The sequence below is a fragment of the Sus scrofa genome, chromosome 14 (genome assembly GCF_000003025.6).
Source record: "Sus scrofa isolate TJ Tabasco breed Duroc chromosome 14, Sscrofa11.1, whole genome shotgun sequence".
NCBI lineage: Eukaryota > Metazoa > Chordata > Mammalia > Artiodactyla > Suidae > Sus > Sus scrofa.
The window spans coordinates 54,128,122-54,145,657 of NC_010456.5; the positions used below are offsets into that span (position 1 = coordinate 54,128,122).

The 17,536-nt window shown below is 36.9% G+C and overlaps 1 protein-coding gene and 1 pseudogene across 1 annotated transcript in view; one reads left to right on the forward strand and one right to left on the reverse strand.

Annotated features, from left to right (window-relative positions):
- RYR2 (ryanodine receptor 2) overlaps positions 1-17,536 on the reverse strand; it is a 754,552-nt gene that overhangs the window by 475,982 nt on the left and 261,034 nt on the right. Inside the window, 2 exon segments of the mRNA XM_021072683.1 lie at positions 4,933-4,988; positions 4,991-5,036. Of these exon segments, the coding sequence (XP_020928342.1) occupies positions 4,933-4,988; positions 4,991-5,036 (102 nt within the window).
- Positions 1,953-2,624, forward strand: LOC100155800 (annotated as a pseudogene).

Below are 17,536 nucleotides of genomic sequence, written 5' to 3' on the forward strand. Positions count from 1 at the left end.
TTCTGCTGTGGCACAATGGGATCGGGGGTGTCTTGAGAGCGCTGGAACATGAGTTTGATCCCCAGCTTGCACAGTGGGTTAAAGATCCAGCATTGCCACAGCTGCAGCTTAGGGTGTAACTGCAGCTCAGACCTGATTCCTGGTAACTCCAAATGCCGTGGGGCAGCCAAAAATGAAAAAAAAAAAATTCTTGTGAATGAAATAAGATTTAATAAAACAAATAGACAAAAGCATAGGCTTACCTAAATTATTAAATTTTATAACTAGAACACACATGGAAATATGCGAACACTATCACTGACTTCGTATTTTAACATTACTGTACCATCATTAAACTTGCAATATCTCATGACAGAACTGTTTGGTTGGGATTTTGCAGTAGAAGAAAGAGGAATTCTGGACCAGCCAAGGTCACAGAGAAGGAAACTACCAAGGCCAGGAAAAAAGCAGTCGGGTATTAATAACAATCCAGCCAAGGGAGTATACAGATATGAGAAAAAGAATAAGTAAAACAATAAAAACAGCCACTATTAATATATGATAAATGTTCCCCACACACCATCATTTAATAATCACTAAACCTGATGATAAAGACTGGCCTTCCCCAAAGCCACAGAGTGAATACATGACAGAGGTGGTATTCTTAAACAATTCTCAAATGCTACAAAGCCCTGTGTTTAGCCCTATGTCATGTCACTGGTGTGCAAAATAAATCTGAAGACTGAGAGGAGTGAGATAGAGATGGATTCAGAAGCAGACAAGTTATCCAGAATCACACAAAACCCAAGAGAACTGAAAAATTAACAGAAGCAAGGATATGCATACCCAGAAGCTCTGACCAAATTCGGCCAAAGGGATGGGTACTACCCCTCAGTCATTTTCTCCTTATGTGTATGGTCTCTACTCTCAGGATTTTAAAAGTTCTGTGAGCAGCTCTCTAGATAAATCTAAATAGGCCCTGGCCTATTTACCATTGATATGCTTTGACTAAGAATAAAAGCTAAATGATATTCAATGGGATTACATATATCAGAACTAGATCTGTCTTATCACACATTTTTTAATATTAGAGAGCTATTTTTAGAAAAATCCCTTTAGATGAAACCTTTCAAAATGCTTCTTAGGCCACATATATGTTAGTTATTTTACTAACAGCCACAATAATCAACTCTGTGGAATCAAAACTTCATAAAATTAGGTAATATTTTTTGTTTCATCTTACATGTTTCCTTTGGTTATTAATCATCTTCATTTGATACAAAAGATGTTGAGAATTTCCTGCTAGATTTCCTGCAGCTTTAGGCAAACCATTCAGTTATCCAGTGGGACCCAATAACATGAGCAAAATGGATAACCACAAAAAGAAAAGGTGTGGTTCTAGATGAAAATTTTTTCCTTACAATCATCAAGTGTGTTTGTATTGCTATATGCTTTATGATTGCATTGGTGACATTAAACAGTATTGGCATCATTCAGTGTATTGAAGTACATAAAGATTTTAGGAAGAATTTTCTTTTAAAAGAAGAATAAGGCTTCTTAAAGTTGATCTTTAAAGAGTGGTGTAATCGGGTAATATACAAGGTTATTTTTGTTATGCTGTTAATTGGTAAGGAAAGAAATGATTTCATGAAAATCAGCATCACCCTGTGGGCACGCTTCATCCAAGTAAAAGTGGATCTTTCTGAAAGTAATTCTACCGAATATAATTTATTGTTAGAGATGACAATTTTGCTTGACAAAAGTATTTGCTACAGAGTGCACTCAGTGGTCCTGCAGATCTGTCTCTTGCTTCAACAGTGTTTGGAGAGAACAGAGCCAGGGATGCCCCTTGCTTAGCCTCCAACTACCCTTTTTTCCAGTTGCAACCTTCAGAATCAGTCACTCAGCTATCCTCAGTCCCCGGGGCCAGCCAACACCGTTTTTTGAGCTTAACTCCTTATTACTAATCAATCATGAGCTCCCAGATCCATCAGAATTATTCCACCTAGGTGGAGGCCATCGTCAGCCACCTTATCAACATGCATCTTCGGGCCTCTACACCTGTCTCCCTCTGGGCTTCTATTTCAACAGCGACAATGTGGCTCTGGAGGGCATGAGCCACTTTTTCCAAAAATTGGCCAAGGAGAACCACAGGGGCATGGAGTGTCTCTTAAAAATGCAAAACCAGCGTGATGGCCGCATGGTGGCTGCACCCTCTTCCAGGATGTGCAGAAGCCATCTCAAGATGAATGGGGTAAAACCTAGGATGCTATGGAAGCTGCCATTCTCTTGGAGAAGAACCTGAACCAGGCCTTCCTGGATCTGTATGCCCTGGGTTCGGTCCCTGCGGATCCCCACCTCTGTGACTTCCTGAAGAGTCACTTCCTGGATGAGGAGGTGAAGCTCATCAAGAAGAGAGGTGACCACCTGACCAACTTTGCAAGCTGTCTGGTTCCCAGGCTGGGCTGGGTGAGTACCTCTTCAAAACACACTCAAGCACCACTAGGAGCCTCTGGAGCCCAGGGGCCTCTGAGGAGCCCCTCTGGTGCCTGGCTTCTGCCAGAAGCCCCTTTCTGCAGCCACAAGGCACCTTTTTAACCCATCCTAGAGCCTTCTCCCAAGTCTTGGCCAAATGGAAACAATAAAGTTTCTTGCAGCAAAAAAAAAAAAAAAAAAAAGTATTTGCCACTGATTCCCATAATGAATTCAATGGAGATAAATGAGGCACTAGTAGAGAAGATGTGGATACGTATGGGGCCACGGCCTCCACTGATCATATGTAATTGGACATGCTCTTTAGCCAGTTTGCATTATCATGATTAAGACGGTTGTTTGAGTGGAAAACTACCCCTCCTGGTAAATAAACTCAGACCCAAGTCCTTAATGTTCCCTAACTTGGATCACCCGCCCCCCCTGACTCCTCCAGGATTCCCCCACCTTGCTCAGATCATCCCCTAAATCTCTTCGGGACCTTGACTAGAGTATTCTGGCCAAGGGTGACTCAGCTTAATTGATGCCTGGACCAAACTAACAGTGAAATATTTTGAATATCACTCCTAGGTATGATGAAACTTCTCTGCAGTCTAAGAATCTTCCTGCCCAATATACTATCCCCTAGGGCTACATGACAGTGGTTTCTTCCTAAAGTTACTAGTCTGAGAGTGGGATTTGGCTCAATGAAATTGGGTTCCTTTCCTGTAACAGGCCTTTCTCAATTTTTATATTCCAACTAATGACCTATGATAGCTATGCTAGGCTTTATAAATGGTGTCCCATACATCATATAAACTACCACTGTATCTCTGATAGGAACTTTCAAGATGAGGTACAACTCAAAATAAGATTTGTCTAAATAAAAGTGCCTGGTCGGGGGGGAGGTCCAGAAATTTTAACAAGTATCTTTAACACATTAAGTCCAAAAATAGTATTTCAACACTTCTTATACACATAGAAAATTGAGAGCTTCCCTAATCCGATGCCAGAATTGTGGGGAGGTAAAACATCTTTACAAAAGTTTAAATTTAGAAAAGGCAGCTTAGCAATATAAAAATTAAATTTTTAGCAATTTAATCATAAGTTGGAATCTACAAAGATAAGCGGAATGACAATACATACATTACTAGACGCTTCTGCAGAAGAAAACGGATTTTTCTTTGTAAAGACAGATTTGAATTTCAAAGTTGCTATGCCTCACTGATGTTTACAAATAAGGAGGGGTTATTCCAGGTAGAAAGAAATCTAGTTGAATTGAGAAATATTTTATTCCTTGTTGATTCAAGCCTACTCTAAAAGCTTTGCAGTAAAAAATAGAAAATAGTTTTTAAAACTTTAGGTAGTTTAACACTATAATTTCAAACTCTGTTGTTACCAAAAATGAACTTCAAAAATTAAAATATGCATAACATATTTGGATCATTTTAAAAATAGTTAATCTAATTAAAAAAACCACTAAAGTTTCTCCTTCATACATACATACATACATAGTATGGTATTACATTTTTAAATTAATTTAAAATGAATGCACAAACCAATTAAATGCCTAAGTTATGTAACACTAAAACTTGAAAAAACAAGACTAATGAAAATACAGTACATCAAAATTGATCATCATTTTCTGTTGAACCATATGGTATCATTTTTTAATCTCTTTCCTTATCCAAACCGGAATAATGATTAACAATAACAGCAACACATGGACCAGTACTGGCAAATACAAATTTTCAGTTTCATTTCTGGAAATAAATATAAACCATATACTACAATAATTATAGTAACAAACAAACAAGCAAACAAGAAAAAAAAATGACCATTCATCCTGCTTAATTCTAAAATTTAATGAAATGGCTAAGAATGTGTAGTAGCCCAGAAAGCATAGAATGGAACATAAATTACCAAAGTTTTCAAAGAAAAATGTCTTCATTAAGAGACAGAACAAGAATTTCTATTTTTCAGAACACAACGATTAGCTATTTGCAAAATTACAACCGACTAAAGCTGTATCACCGTAATTTCATTACTTAAAATATGAGTGCCATGAAATTTTACTTGCCATAAACAAGCTTATAACACAGTCAGATGGTTAGATGCACTTGGGAATGAAACAAAGATTAATGATAGCCATGCATAAAGCAATTAATTGAAATAGTAAAAATAAGAGCTCTGAAGATGTGAGAAAACACATAAATGCTCAAAAAGAAGATTCTGTTTTAACTACTGACACAAGCAAGAGTTTCAAGGACACAGATCATCCCAAGGATTGATATTTTTTTAAAGTTCTTTAAGACATCACAAATTTGCTGGGTAAAGCAGAAAGTCAAACTTAAGGAAATCACAACTAAAAAGCACTGACTTATTCCAGCAGAAAAGAAAATCTCCAAAACCTGTGAAAGAAAACATTCATATAGTAGCTGAGTTCGTTAAAATACTCCAAGTCTACATAAATCTAGTACTTGCCCCTTCTGACTTCTCCACGGTGTTAGCCAGCATCTCCTGCAGGGCCCGGACAGAAGGGATTGTTCCAGCACAAAGGTGCAGATGGAGAGGTCTGGGGGGACATTCTGTGCAGAGAGAGGGAAGGGTTGTCATCATCAGTATCATCACCATCATCTTCATCATCATCAACAAGTATCCAGATCCAATCAGGACAAACACATTGTCATGCCCAAATGCTTTAGCTTTAAATAACAGGACCCAGTAGGCAATGCAGCTGGGCATGGGAAGATGTTAAAAGAGCATTTTCCGAACAGAAGAACATTATAAATACATTAAACACAAAATGCAAGTAAGATTATGTCCTCTTGACATACTTTCCTTCTTGAACATTAGGAAGAAAAATGATAACCTGATGCAATGCATCAAAATTACAACTTACAGTCTTTTAGCATTTATTAAATTGAACCACTACCAATGAAATAATTCTCAGCAGAGAACGGTGCTTTATAGTTTCAAGGAAAGATTAAGTACCAGGGTTCCAAAATTCAAGTTAAAATTATTTTATGGATAAAAGAAGCATGTAAACACTAAGCTTACTCGTGTACCACGAACGTTTCTGACACCCATGTTTTGTTTTGCTTTGTTTTACTTTTCAACAAACTTTCCTTCTCTGAATTCCTCTACCCTCCTATCATGGGCTACTGTGCCTCCCAGCCCAACATCTTTCCATTCCTCCTCAGACTATCTCAGCTAGTAGTCAAAGGAACATCTCAAATCTGGGTGTAGCTACTGTTTTTATACCCCACAGTAACAGAAGAAATTTTCACAAATTGAGGCATTTTTGAGGTAAAAGGAATTCATTTTGGATTATACATGATTTGGCATAAACCTCATGCTAACCATAACTGCCTCTTTAATGGCCTGACAAATATGCATTGTACATCTGCTTTAACATCTTTTTAAAGAATGCAGGGGAGTTTCTGTCGTGGCTCAGTGGTTAAGAAATCCGACTAGGAACCATGAGGTTGCTGGTTCGATCCCTGGCCTTGCTCAGTGGGTTAAGGATCCTCGTTACTGTGAGCTGTGGTGTAAGTCGCAGACATGGCTCAGATCTGGTGTTGCTGTGGCTGTGGAGAGGCTGGTGGCTACAGCTCCAACTGGACCCCTAGCCTGGGAAGCTCCATATGCCATGGGAGCGCCCCTAGAAAAGGCAAAAAGACCAAAAACAAAAAGAAAGAATGCACATACAGGGTTGTTCCAGAATTCCCACTGAACAGATAGGGATAAATGCACCCACTTCCTGTAATGTCAATGCTCATACTCATTCAAAGATGAGGTTACGGAGTTCCCGTCATGGCGCAGTGGTTAACAAATCCGACTAGGAACCATGAGGTTTCGGGTTCAATCCCTGCCTTGCTCAGTGGGTTAAGGATCCGGCATTGCTGTGAGCTGTGGTGTAGGTTGCAGACGCTGCCCGGATCCTGCATTGCTGTGGCTCTGGCATAGGCCGAGGGCTACAGCTCAGATTCGATCCCTAGCCTGGGAACCTCCATATGCCTCAGGAGCGGCCCAAAGAAATAGCAAAAGGACAAAAAAAAAAAAAAAAAAAAAAAAAAGGATGAGGTTCCCTTCCCAGACTCAAAAGTCATGTTGACTTGTTGTGTACATGCTAATCTTTCTCTTTTGATACCTTGAAAGGACGTATCCCTGCTGTGTTTGATGTCTGTCCTTTGTGCTGACAGGATATAAAACTGTGGTTCAGACTGTCAAGGTGGATGGCCATTGTGGATGTGGTCTCAGACATATTCCTCTATTTCTGAGAATTTGAATTTTGTGAAGTTTATCAAACTCTGGGACATCACCAGCCATTCTCAATACAATATCTGCTAGTAGTTGCCAGCTGCACCCTTATGGTCTCAAGGTCTCTCTCGTAACTATGCAACCATATCAGACCCCAGTTAATCCTTGCTTAACAAGCACCCTTACTTCTTGCCAGCTCCAATTAGAATTAACAAACAACCTATTTAACCTTGCAGTTTTTGCCTATGTAAGTCTCTTCCATTTTGTACTCTAGCAGACCACAAGTCAAGTGTTTTTTGAATCTGTGTTTCCTGGGCTATAATCCTAAGTTTGGCTCAAAGAAAACTCTTTTCTATTCTTATTTTAGATTGTTTATTGATTATTTCCATCAAGAACAGTCAGTCATACAGAGGCTTTCTTTCCAAAGTCCTCAGATAAAAAGACTGGAAGCTAAGAAAGGGACTCTCTTCCACTATGAAATTCAGCATAAATGCTTTTAAATTTAATATTCTCAGTTCTAGCTATACTAATAACAATTTCTCACACTAAGACAAATGTTACTGGGAAAATCTATTAAGGATTCCATTCATATCCATTTAAACTGTGAGTCTGGAAGCTACACTTTGACAAACAGCACTGGCAGAGAAATATACTACATAGTGTGCTAGTGAGCCACTTTCTCAAAAAAAAAAAAAAAAAGTCCTGATTTGCCCATTTCTGTGGATTAAATACACCAATGATGGTTGATTTCAAAGTAGCAAAGTTTATAAATCAACTCAAAAAACTGCTAGATATATAATCATTAACTCTCAGGAATCTGTAAGAGCCATTGCCAGCACACCACTGAACCAATTCAAGACCAATATTCATGAATTTCTTAGAATCTGTAAATTATAAGAGTTAAGATACTATATTCTATAAACAGATCACCCAAGCAAGAATCCCAGCCTGCTTATGAACTTAACTTTTCTAATCTTTAGTTTCCTTCCAGGAAATGGGATAATACTTATACCAACCTCATAGGATGGCTGTAGAAAAGTAAACGAGGTAATATAAGTAAACAGTTTATCATAGTGTCAAGAACATAACAAGAACTCAAAATAAGCAAGGTGATGTCATTAGTTAGTTTTACATACTGTCATTTTTCTCCATTTGTGATAACTCTGAAGCCCCACTCATTTCTTAAAATTAGTTCTTCCTTTTTTTTTTTATTTTGCCCTACCCTTGGTATATGGAAGGTCCCAGGTCAGGAATCAAATCCAAGTTGCAGCTGCAACCTACACCACAGCCATGGCAACAACAGATCCTTAACCCATTGCACCTTTGATCCTTCACCCTGAGGATGAAACCCGTGCCTCAGCAGTGACCTGAGGTGCTGAAGAGACAACGCTGGATCTTTAACCCACTGTGCCACAGCAAGAACTACTAAAGTTAGTTCTTAAATGGATTCTATCTTAGAGAAATAGTGTTTGAAAACTCAAAGTATTAAGTATGCACCTGTTTAAAACATCTAAAATATTCTAGGTATTTTCAAGAAAAGGCATTTTTTTGGTAATACTTAAAAGTTTGTATACCAGGTATATTTTAAATTGTTTCATGTTTCACTTTAATCAAAATGTTGAAGTATGAGTCGCTGGAATATCTTACATTTATGTTAAAGATGCTTGAAAGCCACATGGATTTGAAATGAATTAATGCTGCTAAACAAATTTCATTTTTTTCACAGTGATATGCCTGTTTTTCCAGACAATGTGGGTTAATAGGAATAAATCAATGAATAGACAATCAGCAAAAGAATTTCCCTATCAGAACCTCAACCCATTTTTCTTCTAACCTATCTTTATCGCTTTCCTGACCCCATCAAAACACACATAAATATGTATAGAAAAGCTGAGCAGTAAAAAAAAAAAAAAAAAAAAAAAAAAAAAAAGTTTACCCCTTTATGTAAAACCTGAAACTACAAACCTGAAACTACAAATCTGAGCTTTGCAGTATTATCTGTTTCTTTTGCTCTAAAGAAAAAAAATGGTGTGGTTGATTTAGGCAATAGAATCATTACCAAAACTTATTACTTTTGAAAGTGAACTACTAAAAGTACTTGTTAATGTAGATGTATATTTCTTCAAATACCTAAAATTTTTATACCTAAACCATACTACAGCATTTATATTAAGACTTTTGTTCCTGCTTTCCCCAAATAAAGTTGTCAGTGGACAATAAAGGGCCTCATCCACTAACTAAAGTCCAACTAAATGGCCCCAAATGAAAATGATGCCTAATATCAGACACAAGAGTTAAAGCATAACATTCCGTAAGCATCTGCAGTGGGAACTCCATTCATAAGCGTTTCTGCAAGGTACCATCTTTTCCTTCATCTTTAACTAAAGGACCATGACTGAGAAAATTAGTTTTCAGAACTTCATTTTGAAAGAACTTTACTTGCATTTACAATAAGTGTGCTCCCAAATCATAAAAGAAACCCTTACATAATATGTGCTTTATTTTTTCCTTTTTACTTACTGTTTAATAATGTTTAACAGTATTTTTCTTTTAAATATTTATTATAGTTGATTTACAATGTTCTGTCACCCTCTCACCCTACTTGACCAGCCAAAAATGATGACTTACAAAGAAAATGTTCAATGTTTGACGAGTGGACTGCAAATATAATTTCATCTATTTCTGAAAAATTAAGCAAATGCACATACAGAGACACAGCACATCGAGCCCTAATGACAGATCTCTGCTTTGGTTTTTGTTATAGTCATCTTAGGTTTCTAATATGAAGACTAGTTTATTGACTTTTTTACATTGCTTTTCAATTGTGCACCAAATCACCTTTGGGGTAACACAGAGATACTTCAAAATGTATTTTGAAAATTACTGAGATATTACATATTGATAGTCGGACAGCGTAAGAACATGGTAGGTTCACTGAACCAAAGGACATGGGGTTCAGAGTTAATGCATAACCAGCCAAGGAATCTTTAAATCAGTCTGAGCTTCCCCATATAAATGGCAAAATACTTACCATATTTCAGTTTTTTTCTTTTAAGGGCTGCACCTGCAGCATATGGAATTTCCAGGGCTAGGGGTCAAATTCTAGCTGCAGATGCAGGCCTACACCACGGTCACTCTGAGCCACAATCTGTGACCTCTGCCACAGCTCGTACAACACCACATCCTTATTCCACTGAGCAAGGCCAGGGATCGAACCAACATCTTTATGGATATTAGTCAGGTTCTTAACCTGCTGAGTCACAATGGGAAATCATTTATCATACTTCAAAGAATTATTCTGAGATTCAAATAAGAAAATCAATGCATTATAAACTGAAAATGACAATTAAATATAATTTTCTCTACCTAAAAACAACCTATCTCACTTTGAAAGCTCAGCCTCACAGAGATATAAAGTAAGAGAAAAGTTGGTCTTCTACACTATACCCTGTATACTGTGTTGGTCTTCTATAGTATACTGTGAAGACAGTAAACTCTGGAGTGGAGCAGATGATCTGAAGTTGAGAAATGGGTGTTTTTGCTCAGCCACCCATCTCCTGAGCGGCCTTTGGCAAGACACCATAACCACTGAGGGTCAATGTGTCCACAAACTATGGAGATATCATGCTGCAATTTTTCCAAATAATAAAATCGTCATTGTTGTTTTTGTTTGAGTTGGCAAATGGAGACATGAACCAGGCATGTCTCCATCATTTACTCCAATGATATGGGGCATAATATCCTTTAAAATGTTTATCTGTTCTATAATTCGAATACATTTATGATACTGCATCCCATTGACTTATATGAAATATTATAGAAAAGTAATAATGAGATGGATCAAAAGAAAATCTTCATTCACATTTTCCTTTCTTGATATTTTCTAATCATAATATTTCCCCAGGTTGGAAATGTGATTATTGCAGAGTTTCACATTTTTTCCGTGGGAGTTCAGAATTTTGGGTATTTTTTCTTGTCATATTGTTTTCCTCTTTATTCTACTTTGCACCAAAGATTAACATAAGATTGCCTGAGAGAAGATGTTTATCCTGTGTCAATCACAGGATAAATTCTTTCTTCTTTGAGATCAGCTTTTTGAAAGACAAAGTTAAATATGACTATAACAGATTAAACTAATCTATTTAGGTTTCCCCAGGTCTCAAGCCTTTGAATCTCTTCAGAAAAACTCAAGTCTTTCTACTTGGCATTCTTAACGTAGGTCCAAGTGAGGAAGGATCTCTTAGCAGGTTTAACAAGTGGTAATTAGCAGTATATCAACACTACTAAGAGCCACAGCTCTGCCAATTTAGCCGCTAATTATGAAAATCCCTAGTGAATGAACAGGCTTGTGTAAGATCTGCTCAGCATTCTTTTTTCTCCTTGGCATACATCTTTTGTAATACAGTCTTCTTTAAACATAATATTAAGTAGATATGCCAATCTATCTTATTTTTATAATAATTATAACTCTCAGATGGCTCAAATGTGTGAAAGCAAGCCCAGAAGTAGGCTAGTTTGACATTCCACCCTGCATGACCTCTTTCCTTCTAATACCATAGCAGGAATATTGTACTGGGTCAGCTCTGTTCACACATATCTTAAACGGGAACCGCTGTAGGTGAGAACATAAGTACATAGTATTTTGAAAGTAAAAAACTCAAAGGGAAACCGGAAGAGATGTCAGCTATGAATTAAGCCTCAAGATACTATGGAAATATGTTAAAAAAAAACCACATGTGCTACTAATGATTCATTGGCTGTAACCTTCTGCTTCTAAATACTGCTAAGTCAAACCCATCAATCAGTCACAATCTCAATAAAAGCTTAACCAACTCTCCAGACTCTAGGTCATGGCCCACTTACCTAATTTGCATGTAAAGAACATAATTTCTAATCTTATATCACAATGATGTTCCAGGAAAATGGGCTCAGATTTGAGAAATCTGCCAATAAAAAAGCTATGGTGTACCATCATTAAATTCAGAGAGTTTAGAGCTGGGTAAACACCTGATTTTAAATGGATGAATAAACAAAACCAAAGTTAAACAAATAAATCTATGGAAATACTGGAACCACTACTATTGTTCAAGTACCCACATATTACTTGGGAGCAAAGTGTCACTCCATTCAGAAAAATGTTTAGTTTTTTTTTTAATTTTTTTCCATTATAATTTAATTATAGGACATTGACTGTAGATCACTGTGCTCTAAAATAGGACCTCATTGTTTATCTATTCTATATACAACAGTTTGCATCCGCTAAGCCCAAACTCCCAGTCCATCCCTCCCCCACCCCCTCTCCAACTTGGTAACCAAGTCTGTTCTCTAGATCTATGAGTCTGTTTCTCTTTCACAAATAAGTCCCCCTGTGTCTTATTTCATATTCCACACATGGCTGATATCAGATGGTATTTCTCTTTACTTCATTTAGTATGATAATTTCTAGGTCCATTCATGTGCTGCAAATGGCATTAATAGTATTCCTTCGTGTATATATGTACCATATCTTCTTAATCCATTCTTCTATCAATGGACATTTAGGTTGTTTCCATGTCTTGGCTATTTTATTTTATTTTATTTCATCTTTTTGTTATTTCTTAGGCTGCTCCCGCGGCATATGAAGGTTCCCAGGCTAGGGGTCTAATTGGAGATGTAGCCCTCGGCCTACGCCAGAGCCACAGCAACACAGGATCCAAGCCGCGGCCACACCACAGCTCACAGGAACGCCGGATCGTTAACCCACTGAGCAAGGGCAGGGACCGAACCCGCAACCTCATGGTTCCTAGTCGGATTCGTTAACCACTGCACCATGACAGGAACTCCTGTCTTGGCTATTTTAAATAGTGCTGCTATAAACATAGGGGCTCATGTATCTTTTTGAATTACAGTTTTGTCTGGATATATAGGGCAGGAGTAGGACTGCTGGATAATATGGCAACTCTTATTTTTAGTTTTGTGAGGAATTTTCACTGTCCTCCATAGTTGCTGCAACAAATTTACATTCCCAAAAAACAATGTAGGAGGGTTCCCTTTTTGAAAGAGGTTTTTTCATTGTTTGTTTGTTTTTTTAGCATTAGCAAAATACATTACTATATAGAGAGCAACTGCATTGTCATGATGGTGAATATACATTAATAATTAAGACAAAAATAATGTACAATCCAAGCATCTGTCCAATGTAAGAGTTAATGACGTCTTAGTCTTGCTCCCTGCAAGATACCAGTGAACTATAGACAGTAATTAAGCTTGGGGAATCCCCCAGTGGAAACTTTCAATGATCAATAGAGTCATCTATGGGGAGTTTTTATGAAAAGGATATTTAGGCAGAATCCATTCATTAGTCCATTGCCTAAAAGCATTTGGGAAAAAATAATTTTTATCATAACCAAGTCAACCTAATCATCTGACATATATGCCCTGTGTCACAGTACCCATACCACCTTATCTCATAATCTGCTTAAATAAAAGGGAACAGGAGTTCCCATTGTGGTTCAGCAGTAAGGAACCCAACTAGTATCCATGAGGATGTGGCTTCGATCCCTGGCCCCACTCAGTGGGTTAAGGATCCAGCATTGCCAAGAGCAATTGTGTATGTCACAGACACAGCTCGGAGCCCTCAGACAGCTGTAGCTCTGATTCCACCCCTAGCCAAGGAACTTCCATAGGCCGCAGATGAAGCCCTAAAAAGACAAAAACAGAGAGGTGAATAATTCACAAAAACTTGTGGATAAGAGCTATCAGCAGGTTCTGAGTTACCCAGAGCACTACAAAAAGTCAAAAGGAGGACAAAAAGTAAAAAACGAAAGTGATGGTTTCCAAATCAAATTTTGTAAGCAATAAGATAATGGCTTCAAATTTAATTAACAATGTAATACAGTAAAGGTTTACTCAGGCATAACCATGCAAATAACAACCATCTCACACTTTGTGGATATCTCATTTTATGGAAGTCTGCTGGATAATTTCATCTAAATTAATTTAAAATGGCAAGAGCTAAATTAATTACTTAGTATCAGTCTGAACAAATTAAGTTGGAATCAACTCAGTCATATCATTTGGAACCTCAAAACTGAAACGGCAAGTAGACTCAAATGGGGACATTTAGCACCTGGAATTCTTATTAGGAATTTTGCTAGCATGGAATTTCCACACAGTTTTAAGAATGTAAGAAATAACTGTGTAGGCACAATTATGTAAATAACAAAGGCTACATCAATTTTTAAGCGTTCTCTGTATGCCAGGACCTAATTCTCATTACAACTCTAAAAGAGAAGTACTATTATCTTCATTTTAGACATGAGTAAACAGTGAGGCATAAATTAAATGACTTGATCCAAGCAAGAAACTATTAAGAGGCATATCTGCTTAGCCGAAAACCCATATGCCACAATGTCCCCCTCAAGGTAGTCTAATTATTGGCTGGGTTTTTTTTTTTCTTTTTGTTTTCCTATACATCTGTGGTAATTATTTCATTATTCATGAATTAAACCTCAATGTGACAGTGTACATGCTCTAAAAGAACTCAGACAATCAGAAATATGAACTCAAAACTCTACGACTTTGGCTTTAGGGACATTTCACACGTTCATAACCTGGTATGAACCCCTCTGGGAATGTACTTGCAAAAGCAAAAGTATAGTAAGGCATTAAAATAGTGACCCTTCCCAGATAATTCCTTGTGTGTATATTTAGACATAGAGATCTTTCCCTTGTCTGAAGACGAAACAGTCATCACGACAATAGGAGATGTAACATCTTCTGGTTGAAGAATCTTGACGAGAGAAGTATAGAGTAGAAACAGAAAACGAAGTCAGGGTAAATACCTCAGGGATGCTATAGAGAACCGAAACTAAAGCCATAATTGTGAAACTTAACCCTGAAATAATGTTAGGTGATCTGAATGCACTGCAGTCTTATTAATCCATATGTTATAAATATATGGCTAAAAATAAGAGAATATAAATACAGCTTGAATAACCAAAAATTCCACCTTGGCTCAGGCATAATTTAGTTAAGAAGGGGCTATCAGTAACACAAAGAAATAACACAAGGACATTTTAAGGATGATAACTCTAGCACCTGTGTACATGACATTTTTAGAGCCACGGTATGACACTTTTTATATTTTAGGATCAATTCAGGACAAATAAAAAGATTTATGAACTAAATTTTTCAAAGAAATTACAGGGAATCTCCCTTATGGCTGGGTGAGGAGATAGGCAAATCCACCCCTGAAATGTAACCTGGATAAAATTGACAAAAATAACGTTTCAGAGCTGTGAGACTTAACCAAAGGCATAAAAAAATTATTTAAAACTGCTGAACTTTGAGAAAGAATAGTAAGAGTCTGTGGTGTTATTTCCCAAGGCAGCTCCCATCTCCTCTCAGGAGAGCTGATAAGGAGGTCCCAGAGGAATGTGGTATGGGGTAGGCTGTGAGGACCAGAAGCTGTGCCACCTTCTGGGCAAAATCAAGGGGGCTCAATCGATTTGGAGCAGATGCCATGCACAACACGTTGTATGTGAAAGTGACACTTTTCAGGGAGACTCAATAGCTCTTTCAACTGATTCAGTATACACCTAACTGAAGTTGAAGCCTGTAGAGTAGTTCCAAACTATTCACACATTCCAGGCTAACTCTGAAGTAGCATGTACATATAAGAAAGACACAAAGAACCCAGCAGAAAGTAAATCCGGGACAGATTTCAGATGACCTGAACTTCTCATTTGCTCCTCTATCCATATACAGGTCCGTTTGCAGAGGATAAAAGCCCTACTGCTTGAAGTATAACCTTTCTTCAATCATTGCCTTAATTCCAGGCTATGCAGAAACAGGGCAACCTTTAGGAAGCCAGGCTAAAATAAGTACAAGAATGAAAAGGAGTTCCCACTGTGGTACAGTGGGTTAAGAATCTGACTGTGGTGGCTCAGATAACTGCAGAGGTACAGGTTTAATCCCTGGCCCAGCACAGTGGGTTAAAGGATCTGGCATTGCCACAGCTGTGGGGTAGGTTGTAGCTGTGGCTTGGATTCAATCCCTGGCCCAGGAACATCCATATGTCATGGATGCAGCCATAAAAAAAAAAAAAAGAAAAAGAAAAAAAATGGGGCAGTGACATCAATGGCAACACATCAAAGGGGAGACACTTCAAAGCTTTAGTCCAGGTGAGTTACTGAACAACAAACATAACAAACAAAAACAGTTAACAACCTTCAGTGGGGAAATATCAGAATCTAGTGTTCCTATATTATCTAAAAAGTCTAAGAAAAAATTGACACAGATGAAAAACAAAAAACAAACAAACAAAAAACAGGAAGGTGCAATTTACACTAAAAAAAAAAAAAAAAAAGTCAAGAGAAACTGTCAGTGAGTGTCCCAAGAAGTTGGAATTAGATAAAGGCTTCAAAGAAAACTTTATAAGAACTAAAAGAAGAAAATATTTAAAAAAATAAAAGTATGATAGTAATGAATCAATGAATAGAACTTATCAATAAAGATATATGAATTATACAAGGCAAAAACAGAAATTCTGGATTTGAGGTTAATAGTTGAAATAACAAATTTACTAGAGAGGCCCAATGGCAGATTAGAAAAAAAGGAGAAAGAATCAGTGAATTTCAAGATCATTCAATAGAAATTATTCAAGCAGAAATACAAAGTGAAAATAAAAACAGTAAAAATATTAACTGAACTGAAAACCCTATGGAAAAATATCAATATACTTGTAATGGGAGGCCTGGAAGAACAGGAAAGGAAGAAAACATAAAATATATTTGAAGACATAATGGCAAAAAAAACTTCCAAAATTTGACAAAAAACATTAAACATCCAAAAAGCACAAAAACATGCAAGTAGGATAAACACAAAGAGATTCACACCTAGACACATCATACTCAAATTATTGAGAGTCGAAGACAAAAAAAAATCTAAAACAGACAAGACAAAAAAATTGCTCATGACAAAATGATTAATTACTGACTTCTCATTTTAAGCTAGAGAGGACAGAAGGCAGTTGATGACTTAGTCAAAGAGCTGAAAGAAAAAACTGTCAACCAAATACTCAATATAGAGCTAAACTATTTTTCAAACATGAATTTAAGTAAAGGCATTCCAAAAATAAGCAAGGATGGAGAATTTATTGCTGCCACAGTTTCCTTACAAAAATGTCCACACTTGCCACTTTTATTCATTATTGTATTGGAAGTCCTAATAAAAGCAAGAAAAAAAGAAATAAAATGCATCCAAATTGGAAAGGAAGTAAAATTCTATTTGCAGATGACCTGATATTAAAAAAAATCCTAAAGACCCCACCAAAAACATTTTAGAATTACTAAGCCAATAAAGTTACAGTATACATTAAATACATAAAAATCAGTTGTGTTCCTATTCACTAACAACTATCAGAAAGAAATTTTTTAAAAAATGCCCAGTTAGAATACTTAGGAACAGATTTAACCAAAAAGGTGAAAAATCTATACACTGAAAACTATAGGATGTTATTAAAGGAAACTGAAGAAGACACAAATAAATGGAAAGATATTCTATGCTCAAAGACTGGAAAAATATATAGTTAAAATATCTACACTACTTAAAGTGATCTGCAGATTCAATGCAATCACTATCAAAATTCCAACTTCATTTTTCACAGAAATAAAGCAAACAATTCTAAAATTTATATGGAGTCACAAGAGACCCCATAGAGCAAAAGCTATTTTGAGAAAGAAAAAGGCTGAAGGATACACACTTCTTGATTGGAAACTACATTACAAAGCTACAGTAACCAAAACTTGGTATTGACCTACAAGGACACATAGACCAATAGAAC